The sequence below is a fragment of the Chrysemys picta genome, chromosome 25, assembly GCF_011386835.1.
Source record: "Chrysemys picta bellii isolate R12L10 chromosome 25, ASM1138683v2, whole genome shotgun sequence".
In the NCBI taxonomy this organism is placed as follows: Eukaryota; Metazoa; Chordata; order Testudines; family Emydidae; genus Chrysemys; species Chrysemys picta.
This window is the reverse complement of record NC_088815.1, coordinates 7,729,597-7,742,840: the sequence shown is the minus strand read 5'-3', so window position 1 is coordinate 7,742,840 and position 13,244 is coordinate 7,729,597. Positions and strand designations below refer to the sequence as shown.

General features: G+C 46.9%; 1 protein-coding gene across 17 annotated transcripts in view; it reads right to left on the bottom strand.

The window, feature by feature from the left end:
* Positions 1 to 13,244, bottom strand: part of RFX2 (regulatory factor X2) — a 100,794-nt gene that overhangs the window by 4,118 nt on the left and 83,432 nt on the right. For all 17 annotated transcript variants that reach the window (XM_024105773.3, XM_065578200.1, XM_065578203.1 and 14 more), the window contains 5 exons: positions 10,329 to 10,480; positions 7,883 to 7,980; positions 6,672 to 6,821; positions 5,210 to 5,418; positions 4,564 to 4,717 (listed from right to left, as the gene is read on the bottom strand). In XM_024105773.3, coding sequence (XP_023961541.1) covers positions 4,564 to 4,717; positions 5,210 to 5,418; positions 6,672 to 6,821; positions 7,883 to 7,980; positions 10,329 to 10,480 — 763 coding nt within the window. The remainder of the gene's footprint in view (positions 1 to 4,563; positions 4,718 to 5,209; positions 5,419 to 6,671; positions 6,822 to 7,882; positions 7,981 to 10,328; positions 10,481 to 13,244) is intronic.

Sequence of the window (13,244 nt, the reverse complement as noted above, 5' to 3'; positions counted from 1 at the left end):
GCTTGGGGGAAACACCTGCAGGGCTTGGCTTTGCACTGTGCCAGGGGAGAGCTGAGGGTAGAAGCACAAAGTGGAAAGAGGTGAGCAGGATGGGGAATGTTGCAGGTTCATCCTCCGACAGATGAGCACTCCACTACCTAGGAAGGAGGAGGCCAGGAGAAAGCACGAGGTATGCTACGCTGGCCATCTCTTACTCAGAAGTATCTGTTTGAAGAATGAGTGTCGTGAGTAGAATAAACTTGTTCATTTTACATAAATAAATTAATATGTAAATGTGTATGTAGAGAAATGTTTGATGACTTCATTTTTTTTTTTTTTTTGCAATATGTCATTCATACTTAGGCCCCTCCGGCCTTGGTTGCCTCGTATGAATGAGTGTGTATAGCTCCGGTGGCATTACACCCGGTGTTCTTCACAGTAATATTATGATGATATGATTATGGCATAACTACAATGTATTTTATGCAAGATAGGTCATGTGAGAGATCACTGGAAAGGTTATGATTCACTGAATATGGTTATTCTATTTGTATGCATGTATCATTTTAGTATCTGAAGTTAGGAATATTGTTTATGCATCTATTACAAAGGTGTTTACACCTGGGGTACGCCCACTAGGCAGAATGCAATCAGTCTGGATGAATGGCTGGGAAGGGCCATTAGGGAGAACAATAAGTCTTAGAAGAAGATAATCTCCCACCAGGGAACCTTCCTGAGGACTCTACAAACAGCCTCCTAGTCACGGCTACTATGCCAGTACAGGGGCATGTGACCAGATCACCCGGTACTGCACTCTATCTTAGAATACCAGTGTTTTGCCACTGAAAGGTGTGGGAACCAAGCTTGGAGAGAAAGGGTTCCGGCCATATGCAAAAGCTATTTAAGGCAGGGGAGTGACATCATCATGGTTCTTCACTGATTCCCCACCCAAAGAGACTCCTGGAAACACCTGAGGAACAAGGACTGAACTAGTGGGAAGGGTTGGACCCAGGCTGGAGGGGTTTCTAGCCTGCGAAAGAAATACCTGGGGTTTTAAGCTGCAAGCAAGTGCAGCTTGCCCTTTAAGAATCTCTGGCTTAAATCATCATTTAGGGTGAGAATTTGCTACTCATATCCAATCTCTTTAGTGTATTAAGCTTAGATTGCGTTTTTGTTTATATGAGAGGTAATCGGCTGTGATCTGTTTGCTATCCCTTATAGTTACATAAAATCTATCTTTTGTAGTTAATAAACTTGTTTTTGTTTGGTCTAAAACCAGTGTGTGGAAATCATAATGTGGGGCAGAAAGCTGTTACATATCTCTCTCCACATTAGGGTGACCAGATATCCCGATTTTATAGGGCCAATCCCTATTTTTGGATCTTTTTCTTGTATAGGCTCCTATTACACCCCACCCCTGTCCTGATTTTTCACATTTGCTGTCTGGTCACCCTACTCCCATTGAGGGAGAGGGCGAATTTTATGCGCTGACACTATACAGTTCTCTGTGCAGCGCAAGATGGTATAATTTTGGGTTTACCCTCCAGAGGGGGTGTGCGCCTGAGAAGCTGGTAAGTGCCATAGCTGGTCCGAACGCTTGTCTGCATGTTACTACAGCTGGGTGTGTCTCTACCTGTGCACTGGTGAAAGTGTGAGACTGGGAGCGTGTGTGCAGCTTGTCACAGCCTCACAGGGGGAGTGGGAGCCCAGGCTGATGGGTCAGGGGGCTCAGTGGTACCCCAGTTCCAGGTGGCAACCCGGGGGGAACCCATCACCGCTCCCATTTAAGTCAATGAGCAAACTTGTATCCAACATGCACAAAACCCCATACACAGCTCAAGAGGCAGAAATTGACTCTATTAAAGTAAGAGGAGAAACTTGCTTATCCGTTTCTGAAATCGCGAGCAGACCATCACTATTATAGACTTGGACCTAAATTTTGTTTTTAAAAAAAATGTAATACCCAGAGCATTATTATAGTATTATTTGTATTATTGTAGTTCCCACTAGCGCCAGTAATAGCTAATAATAGCTAGCCCTCTTATGGCGCTCTTCATCTGTAAATCTCAGTCAGCAAACTGCTCTATCACAAACAAGCAAAACAGATTTGCCTCTTTCGAGTTTTTATTGTTACTCTACATCTGTGGATCAGACCTCTCTGGCCAATGCAATTTCTTTCATTTAAAAAGTACTCTTCTGCTGGAATGGCCACAGTGCCACCTACTGGACAAAGGGAGCTGCTGAGAGTCAGTGTTGGTCAAAGGCACCACGCGTGCTGAGAGCTCTAAAGCTCCTCGTGTTCTGTCCTCAGAGTGCCTCACTAGGACAGAGAGAAGGGTTCAGTCTCCATGGCCCATTCAATGCTTGGCCTCTCTTCGGATGTATCTATTAAGGGGGCCAATTAGTGCCAGTTGAGGTGCTGGCGATGTGGACATCTGTCTGCTAGGAACATTGTCAACACTGCACAGCTGGGAGGGGGCAGGGACGAATATACTTGGGCTAGATTCAAAGCAGTGGCGTCAGAGGTGAAAAGCTCCATCTCCTATTGCCACTCCTCTAGGCCACTGAGACACCAGACCCGACTATTTTTTATCCCCCATGAATTTGCTCCAACAGGATAGAGTATCCTGGATTGGATAACCGCTTGGTCCTTGTCAAAGACAGGATCCCTTTTTAAAGAATGTATCTAGCTGTGAGGCCTAAACTTCTACCTTACAGGACCTTAAACTCAGCCTGCAAATCTGTGAGCTCCTTGTGTAATTAGGCTTGAAGCACTAACCAAGAGCAAACTTGTGCAGAGCATCAAATGGCACGATGCTGGGTTTCTCTATGCTCACAGGCACACACATGGCACCTTCCCTCTCTGCTGCCTGTCTACTCCGCTCTTAGCAGCAGTCATTGGATTGCAATAAATAGCATTCACATTGCACGTGTGTATCCAGCAACTGAAAGAGGTGGCAGAGTTACAGTGAGGCCTTGCAACCTTACCATGGACACATAGGGTATGTTTTCACTACCCGCTGGATCAGCGGGCAGCGATCGATCCAATGAGGATCGATTTATCGTGTCTAGTCTAGACACGATAAATCGACCCCCGAGTGCTCTCCCGTGGACTCCTGCACTCCAGCTCGGCGAGAGGCGCAGGTCGAGTCGACGGGGGAGCGGCAGCAGTCGGCTCACTGCGGTGAAGACACCACGGTAAGTCGATCTAAGTACGTCGACTTCAGCTATGTTATACACGTAGCTGAAGTGGCGTAACTTAGATCAATCCCCACCCCAGTGTAGACCAGGGCTTAGACAGCCTTTAAAGAGCAACTTTAAGTCAGCTGCATTAGTTACTTTGCTTGCCTCTATTATTTTAGTAAGTCACCTGGAATGATCAATACTTCTCTCTGACTTCTTGCAGTGCCTTATTACTTTATAATAATGGAGGCACCAGCTGAACTGCTGGGTAAGACCATGAAAAACAAAGCTGTAGTAGGAACATAAGTTAGTAAGAGCAATAAAATACTGAGGAGATGTACATGAAAAGATGGGATTAGTTCTCTTATGCTATGAAGAATCCTTCTCCTTCTGAAGTTTATGGTGCATACAAATATTTACAAGAGTCTAATGAAGGAAAATCAAACTGTCAAACAGTTAAAGCCCACAATTAGGGCTTGTTAAAAAGTATAAACGGAAATAATTCCATATCGTTTTAAAAATTCTTTTTTAATGAAAACAAGTTTTTGTGTATTTAAAACAATCTGCTGCAGTGTTGAGGACCTAACAAAATTAAGCACTGGGGCTAATGGGTCAGAATTAGAAAGTGAAACTAACTAAACAGATGGTGAAACTTGATTTATCTAGTTTCACTGTGTCAGTTGCAGGAAAAGGGACGAGAAACAAACAGTATAAATCCAAAGAGCAAATTAGATTTTTAAATGTATTTGTTTTAATCTAGCATGTTAATGCTAGCAAGGAAACTTTCTTACTGAATATTTTCTATGTGGACAGCGAGCTTTAAGGGGACACTATCAACTTGATATCCAGCCGGTTTAAAACGTGATTTGGAAGTGGCTTTAGGTGTAGCATCTGTGTCTGGGCCCCACTGCCAAATCTTTGGGGGCTTATGACTAAGTGTTGTGATTTGTAAAAATGCTTTTCCCTCAAAAACCCAAAGAGGGGAAAGTGGTTGACTGTGCACAGAGGTTGAGGTTTTTGAGGGGATAGAGCAGCTAGGGACTCCATCCCAGTAAAAGCTAATGGGATTTGGGTATGTAACTTGCAGGGATGTCTTAGACACACTCCCGCAAAGTGCCATCAAATGGGTGCTTCCATATTCTGGCACCTAACTTGAGCCAATTTGTGTGTGATGTTCAGAGGTGCTGGGCACTCACAACTCCTAGTAATTCAATAGGAAGAAACTGAAAGGTCAGGGTGTCTTATGCTAGGTGCCAAAAACAGAGGTGCCAAAAATTAGTGAATCCTTCAGAAAAAGTGGCTGATACAACATGTTCAGAGCACAGTGTAGCTTGTGCTGGTGGTGTCCCTTTAACCACTGCTCAGTTTGGGTTCTGTTACTAGGGCATAAATAGTGCTCACCTCTCCCATTACAGCAATTGGTGTCTCCCCTGTTGCCTGGGCAACACGATGCTCTACCAGATAAAACATGTATTCATCGTAGAGCAGGCGAATCAGGTGAAAGGAACCAAAGCTGGCAGCACTGCGCAAGGTGAGGTCACGGATCACCATAGAGCTAGAGAACGGTTAGGAAACAAAACATTTTGGACACATTTTAGAACCACAGATTGGCTGGTGTGAATTCTAGAGTGGGAAGAATCATGGGAAATGCTGAGTCATACTGTGCAGTACCTAATACGCGATCGTTAAATTCTTCCTTTCACCCAAACAATCTCAAAGCACTTGAGGAACATTAGTTAATTTAGCCTCACAAAGCCCCTAGCAAAGGAGATTAGGATTATTATCCCCAATTCACAGATGGGGAACTAAGACAGAGAATCAGGGCCTGATTTTCCATTGCCCTAAACACTCATGTAGTCATTCATGCCAGGGTAGAGTGATTTAGGACCCAAACTTTCGGCAGCCAGGTTTTAGGGTATTGACCTTGGATGGCTTTTCTTTTTGAAGTCTGGCCTGCAGATGGACAAAATACAATTTAGCAGCAAAGGTATTTAGATGTCCCAAGCAGGTGCATATACACTTCCAGGATAAAAGAAAAGAGGTGTACCTATAGAAGGACCACTTCAGCAGGAACTGCCTAGCTGCCTTGGGGAAGCTGGGGCTGTCCTCATGGTGCTTTAGAACTTGGGTGACAACGTTATCCAGCCAACTGGCCCACTGATCAAGGGAGCTCTGCTGCTGTAGGGTGAGTTTGAAATCCTGCTCCAACTTCTGCACCGTGCCTTCTTCACACTGGCACACCCAGGAGGCTTGCTCCTGCCAAGGGCACAAGAGGAAATTAGAAATTGATATTTACATGCCTGAGCAAAACTGCTGTTCATTCCATCTCATGGCTTTTGGTGCATCCTGACTCATGTATCTGGCAAAGGAAAAGACTCCAAGTCAGCCAAACAACGTTCGGGCTCACGGGACTCCATGACTAGATCTTCTGTATGACCAGCAACATCTGGGATTTTCAAAAGATGCCTCATTAGGTGCCAATAGGCAGCAGGTTTAAAACAAACAAAAGGAAGTATTTCTTCACACAACGCACAGTCAATCTGTGGAACTCCGCCAGAGGATGTTGTGAAGGCCAAAACTGTATCAGGATTAAAAAAAGAACTAGATAAATTCATGGAGGATAGGTCCATCAATGGCTATTAGCCACGATGGACAGGGATGGGGCCTGTGTTTGCCAGAAGTTGGGAATGACAGGGGATGCATCATCAAGTGATGACAGGGGATGCATCACTTGATGATTACCTGTTCTGATCATTCCCTTTGAAGCACCTGGCATTGACCACTGTCGGTAGACAGGATACTGGGCTAGATGGACCTTTGGTCTGACCCAGTCTGGCCGTTCTTATGTTCTAAACTGCCACTGAGTTAAATGGGATTTGGGCACCTAACTCTTTAGTCCTGGGTGAGATTTTCAAAAGCATTTACAAGCTTTAGGAGCACAAGTCCTGGAGGTTTTCAAAGGGACCTATACGCCTAAATCACACAGGCACTTCTGAAAATCCCACCCATTCACCCTTTCACCAACCGATATCAACGTGGTTTTTCTAACATTAATAAGCCTCTCAACCCACCCTATGGTGCAGGTCAGTACTAGCGTCCCCATTTCATTGGGTGGGAAACGGAAGCACAGAGAGGTTGTGACCTGCTAAAAAAAAAAATCAGGATTGAGACTCCGGAGACTCCCAGTCCCCTGCCCAAATCACTAAAATCCAGGCTTCTCAAATGTGTCCATAGCATGAGCCCCATTTTATAAAGTGATGGGCTTGTGGACACCTCCTTTCCTGCTCACCACTGTAAGACATCCCTTTGGCACCTATAACAATTGCTTTCCTAGAAAAGCAATCCTGGGAAAGCATTTAATGTACGCTTCATTGTCTTGTGGTGCAATCTGGTAGTTGGCACTAAGGAGGAGCGAGCACTATGTGACCAGCTAGATTTCTGCAGGCCACTGTAGTTTAGGAATCATTGCACCACGTCACATGGCCTCAACTGAAACATCACAAAGTCACCTGCACGTTGGCGAAGTCCACTCGATTGAGGTCGCTGAGCATCTGGTTTATCTGGGAGGTGTTCTGGAGCACAGCGCGAGCTGCCTGAGCCAGATGGTTCAGGGAAGTGTATCTCCGTAACGTCTGTGCAAAGGCACTCACTACTCCAACCTGTAAAAGGTACACCCACCACAGGGCCATACCGATTACACACACAACCCTTTCAAAACACTTAGGACATAAGCACTAAGCCACTCTTCGCTACTGCGTAAGGGCACAACACTCTTCTATTGATGCTGCTACTTATAAATCTTTGCTAGCACTCTTCACTGTAATAGCTCATTGCTACCTCGTATCAACCTAATTTTCTTCTTTGAAAGGGTACTGGCCTAATGGATAGAGGAGAAGGAGTAGACAGGATATAGTCGATGCCGCCTCAGCACAGAAGCTGGACTTTATGACTTCTCAAGGTCCCTTCCATCCCTACATTTCTGTGATCCTCCCAAGGCAATTTGCCAGAGTGGAACCCTTGGCTCCACATCAGCAGCAGGGGAGAGTGTTACAGAAACACATGACTGGAGGGGGAAAATGAGCAGCTTTGACCATGTTTATCAGCTTGGACAATTTAGTGTTTATGTAAATCAAAGGCTGGCAGAACTGACAAGTAGAGGAGACACTGCAGTTAAACAAGGCCCGCCAATGCTCCTTGGTCACTGCCGGCATTCCGGCTCCCTCTCCAGTAGAGCATCATTCCACTGCAGATGCCTAATTGCAGACTGTTTTATCTGCGACTACAGGGTGTGGTAAGCGCTTGATGAACACAGTGTCTGAACAATTAATCATCGCTGTTGAGTACTGCATTTGAAGCCTGGAGTTAGAAATAGCAAATCCAGGCCCCAGCATACATGCTTCATGAGATGAAGTGGCTGTGACCATACATTCCATGAGGAGATATCGCCCCATCCGTAGGTCCATGATAACATGACATGGACCTCTCCCCAAATCTTGTATTCTGGCTCAACACTGCCTGTTTATTCTGCTGAGTTGAGCATGGAATATGCCCAATTGGCCAAGTGAGCAGTGATGGTGTAACAAGGCCCAGCAGAGGCATGTCATTAAGGTGGGCCCAGAATGCCAGTCACCAAAGCCTGAAATTCCAGTGGCTTGGAACCACTGCACGAAACTGTAACAAAACACTTCCCCCCTGTTTGTAACAAACTCCCGCTGTTTACCTTTGTCTGGACTACCTGTGGGGGGAAATCGCTCATTGCATTCATCAGCCATCCTTCCAAACTCTTTGCAAAATTGCGGATGGCTTGCGTCAAGGTGCCTGCAAGAGAGAAGTCAGGATAGTTAGAGAGGCTTTTCCAATGAAAAGAGGCTTTAATGAGACCTGTCAGCCTAGAACTACTCTGGGAGATACGAAATCAAGATAATAGCTATTGGATCAGAAATTGTACCATGGGAGCCTAGTGCAGTTACAGATTAATCAGATGAATGCAGTCCATTGGGGTCTTGCAAAAAAAAAAAAAAAAAAAATGGAGACTGAAATATATTCATCGGGCTGTGATTTTTGTCCAACAAATTAAATAGCTCCCTCTTATTTGAGGCATATGTGAAACTTTTCTAAGATCACTGGCATCTATAATAATAATGTTCAAGTGCATGTGTGGGCCAGGATATGAAAATCACAGACAACTAGAAGTTCATAGCACTGAAGCTATCATTTGCCTTTTTAAAACAAGACGGGATAATTTTTTAAAAGATATGCTCTAGTTCAAACAGGAATTATTTTGGGTAAGTTCCGTGGCCTGTCTTATACAGGAGGTCGGACTAGACGATCACAATGGTCCCTTCTGGCCTTGGAATCTGTGAATCTCTTTTGTTTGATATGCATATGTATAGTATAGTCATTAGCAATAAGGCCCAACATCATGCAGAATGGACCAATAAGGACAATTAAGCTTCCGTGCTATAGGTACTTGTGGAGTCAGGCTTTTACCGAGGACCTGGGCTAACATTTTCAAAGCTGGGTGCCTGAAGGCAGGCTGTTAAATCCATATTAAGGCAACTAAACAAAAGTAGCCCAGTGTTCAAAGATGTGAAGTGAGTGGAAGCTGCAAATTCTCAGCATCTCCGAAAACTGGGTCACTTTTATTCAGTTGCCTAAATATGGAGTTCAGAGCCCAACTTGGTGTACCCAGGTTTGCAAATGTTGAGCCTCGTCTCCATTGTAAAGCTACCTTGTTAAAGTGCCTTTTTGGTTGTTTTTGCATCAAAACAAATTTAACTTGTTCCTTTTTATTTACTAGGTCACAATAGCAAATAAACATGTTTTTTAATGTATTTTTGCTGGGTTTGTGGTGAACAACAGAAATCACAGACAGGAAAAAGAGGCATTCAAAAAAATAAGTTTTCATTTTCAGGAAATGTAATGCTGTGAAAGGGGCGGGCCTGGCAGTGCTAAAGAAGCAAACCTTCTTGTTCATTCCCGGACAAGGCAGTGACAGCAAGAGTTTTCTTCATGCCGCCTAGATATCAATCCTGACATATACAACCCCACCTATACAGGGGCCATTTATAGCCCACTTGGTCCTTGCTTCTTCCATTAAAACTGAACACTTAAAGTACTTACCTGGCCCCCATTATGGTGGTATTTGAGCATCTCACAATGATTTGTGTATTTATCCTCACCGCCCTCAGAGGTAGGGAAGTGCTATTATCCCCATTTTACAGAACGGGGCCCAAGGCACAGAGAGACAAAAGGCCCAAAAGGTACTTAACTCACACTCATTTCAATGGGAGTTAGTCACCTAAATACTTTTAAAAAGCTGGCCTCAAGTGACTTTCCCAAGGTCACACAGGAAGTCTGTGGCAAAACTGGGAGCTGAACTCATGTTTCCTGAGTCTCAGCTTAGCACACAAGCCTCCAGACCATCCTTCCCCTCCTGCCAACAGGAGGGCACATGGTGGTGGTTTTCTGCCACTAGGGACTGCACTGAGGCCATTAGGTCACTATTGCCCTGGACAGAGTCTGAGCTAGTGAATGAGGAATTGATCCAGCAAAGAACATAAGCATGTGCTTCACTCCCGGTGCGTTCAGTGAGACTTCAGTGATTGCTGAATCAGGGCCTTGGGGGTAAAAGCCTCTGCATCCTGTGCTAATCTCCCAAACCAGTGTCAATATATACAGAGAGAGAAAAAATCCATAATGTGCAGACTGGGCCAGAATGATGTGACAGAACAGAAAGACACACATCTCTAAGGAAGCATTCAGCACAGATTAATTATGCTTAAATACATTCTATGCGTATTAAGCCTACATTTTCCAACTTGGTTCCTGGCCAAAGCCTGAGGCTGTGATAATGTGATTAACTGAATTTTTAAAAGACGGAAAAATACATCTAGGAGCCATGATACGATGCCCAAATGGGAATCATTCCATATAGAGGAGACGACTGTTGCCATAACAGACAAGCTCGGATACAAAACAAAACCCTTCTACGCCAGCCTTTATGGCAAGTGGTAGCCAACCTCAGTGAACCATCTATTTCTATTGCACAATATGGAGTGAAACAGTAAAAAAACAAACAACAACAACAAAAACACAAGAAAGAAGAAAGTTGGTCAAGAGTCAGGGCTCCCCATGCCATTCTGATCACTTCACAACATACTTACCAGGCACCGGCCTCAGCACGTCAGGGATGAGGATCTCCACCAGGGCCTGATACAGGATGTGATCACAGCTTCTCATCCATTTCAGGATAGGATCGTATTTACACAGAGTGATGAGTTTGTCCTTTGAGATGACCCCTTCGTGTTCTTCTTCACTACATGGCAAAGAGTAATGTAGTGTTAACGGCACCTTTCACTTTATGCACGTACAGTTGTTCCATATTTCTCATTAGAATAACACATTTTGGGTTTTAGTGAAAGACAACCTCTGGAGTCTCTCTGAGGAAGTGGTGCTTGATCAGTTGTAGGGACTTCATCAGCTCTGGGAGCTCAGCTCTCTGTATCGTGTCTCTGCTCGTTCTGGCCAGGATCTCACCTCCTATCCACACACCCCGTCTGGACCTCCTCTCATTCCTCCAGTCCTCTCTCAGAGGCTGGTCCTTCATTGCCATCAACTCAACCACCCACAACAGTTGCCTGCCTCCTTCTGGCTCAGTGATTCCCCATTCCCCTCTTTCTAAAACAAATGCAGCTCAAAACCCAATTTTTTTTCACTCCTTTCAACAAGCAAGTGCTCATCTGGTTCCTCACGGTGAGGCTGGCCATTCCCGGACATCCACACCTCTCCTTTCTGCTGTCCAACCTACTCCTTTTGACTATCACATTGCCACTGAGCGGACTGCTGTGACGTGTTGTATTGCCCGGTATTGCATACGAGCAGTGCCAAATTTGCCCGGGAAACAAATACTGAAAACATTTTCATGGAGGAAAAGCCAGTCCCATGCTGTGACAAGGACACAGCATTGTCTTCAAGTGAATGAGGTCAATTTAACCTGCCTCAATATCTCTTTATACATGGGCAGAAGGGTCTTTACTCTTCTTTTTAGTATTTTTAAGTAACTTTATTTCTCCCGAGATGGCACCCTGGAAACCGTACATTATCTTGCTCATAAATACAAGACCCTATCTTAGGAAAAGGTGAGAAAAATGACTCTCTGATGGGAAGCAAAGGGAAGCTGCAAGAGTGGTCACGTGCCCCTCCCCAGCGGCGCGGACACATCATTTCAGGCGCCTGGAGCAGCAGGTGAGGAGGAAATCACTGCGCTGGGGGGGTGAGGATGCCCTGCGCTGTGCTCAGCTGCTAGCCCGAGCTGGGGCTGGGCTGGGGAGGACAGGCCTTCCTCTTCCCCTGTGAGCCCCACCCCCCTGCATCTGGACCACCCTGCCGAGCCCCCCGAACCCGACCCCCACCCCACTAGGCCCCACTCCCCCAGCCCCGACCCCCCTGCAAGAGCCACCCACATGAGACCCCTCCTGCTGAGCCCCCATCCTCCCGCACACTGAGACCCGCCCCCGCTGAGTCCAACCATCTTCACCTGGACCCCCCGCAGTCTCATTTCCCCTGCACCCAAAGCCCCCAATGAGCCCCTGTGCATCCAGATCTACCCCCAGCTGTCCGCACCCAGATTGCCCCACACAGAACCCTCTCACTCCACACCTGGATCCCCCCACACTAAGCCCTCCACACTTGGATCCTGCCGGGCTGAACCTGCCTGCCCCACACCTGGATCGGGGGCCAGGGCTGGACATGTGTTCAAGACTCTGTCCCACTTGCTTGCTAGTGGGAGAGGAGCTATGGTGAGTGCTGGATCATTTATTAAGCGGATGACACTAAGCTGCGGAGAGAGGTAGATACGCTGGAGGGTAGGGATAGGGTCCAGAGTGACCTAGATAAATTGGAGCATTGGGCCAAAAGAAATCTGATGAGGTTCAACAAGGAGAAGTGCAGAGTCCTGCACTTAGGACAGAAGAATCCCATGCACTGCTACAGGCTGGGGACCAACTGGCTAAGCAGCAGTTCAGCAGAAAAGGACCTGGGGATTACAGTGGACAAGAAGCTGGATACGAGTCAACAGTGTGTCCTTGTTGCCAAGAAGGCTAACGGCATATTGGGCTGCATTAGTAGAAGCATTACCAGCAGATCGAGGGAAGTGATTATTCCCTCTATTCGGCACTGGTGAGGCCCAACTGGAGTATTGCGTCCAGTTTTGGGCCCCCCACTACAGAAAGAATGTGGACAAATTGGAGAGAGTCCAGTGGAGGGCAACGAAAATGATTAGGGGGCTCAGGCACATGACTTACGAGGAGAGGCTGAGGGAACATGCCCTGGCCCGGTGCGTGCTGCTGCCACCCCGGAGCAGCTCCAGGTAAGTGGCGCCGGGCTGGAGCCCACTCCCCAAACCACTCCTGCACCCTGTACCCCAACTCCCTGCCCCGCACCTCTCCTGCGCCTCAACCCCCACCCTGAGCCCCCTGCTGCACCTTGCACCCCTCGTGCACCCCAACCCCCTGCCCTGAGCCCCCTCCCACACTCCGCACCCCTCCCTGCACCACTGCCCTGAGCCCTCTCCTGCACTGTGCACCCCCTCCTGTACCCCAACCCCCTTCTCTGAGCCCCCTCGTACACCCTGCACCCCTCCTCTGCCCCAACTCCTTGCCCTGAGCCCCTTCCTGCACACCACACCCCCTACCACACCCTGCACTCCCTCCCGCACCCCAACCCCCTGTCCCAGTCCTATATTCATGGTCCTGTATGCAATTTCCCCACCCAGATGTGGCCCTCGGGCCAAAAAGTTGCCCACCCCTGAGCTAGGCTGTTCTCAGTGGTGGCAGTTGACAGAACAAGAAGCAATGGTCTCAAGTTGCAGTGGGGGAGGTCTAGGTTGGATATTAGGGAAAACTTTTTCACTAGGAGGGTGGTGAAGCACTGGAATGGGTTCCCTAGGGAGGTGGTGGAATCTCCTTCCTTGGAGGTTTTTAAGGCCCGGCTTGACAAAGCCCTGGCTGGGATGATTTAGTTGGGGATTGGCCTTGCTTTGAGCAGGGGGTTGGACTAGATGACCTCCTGAGGTCCCTTCC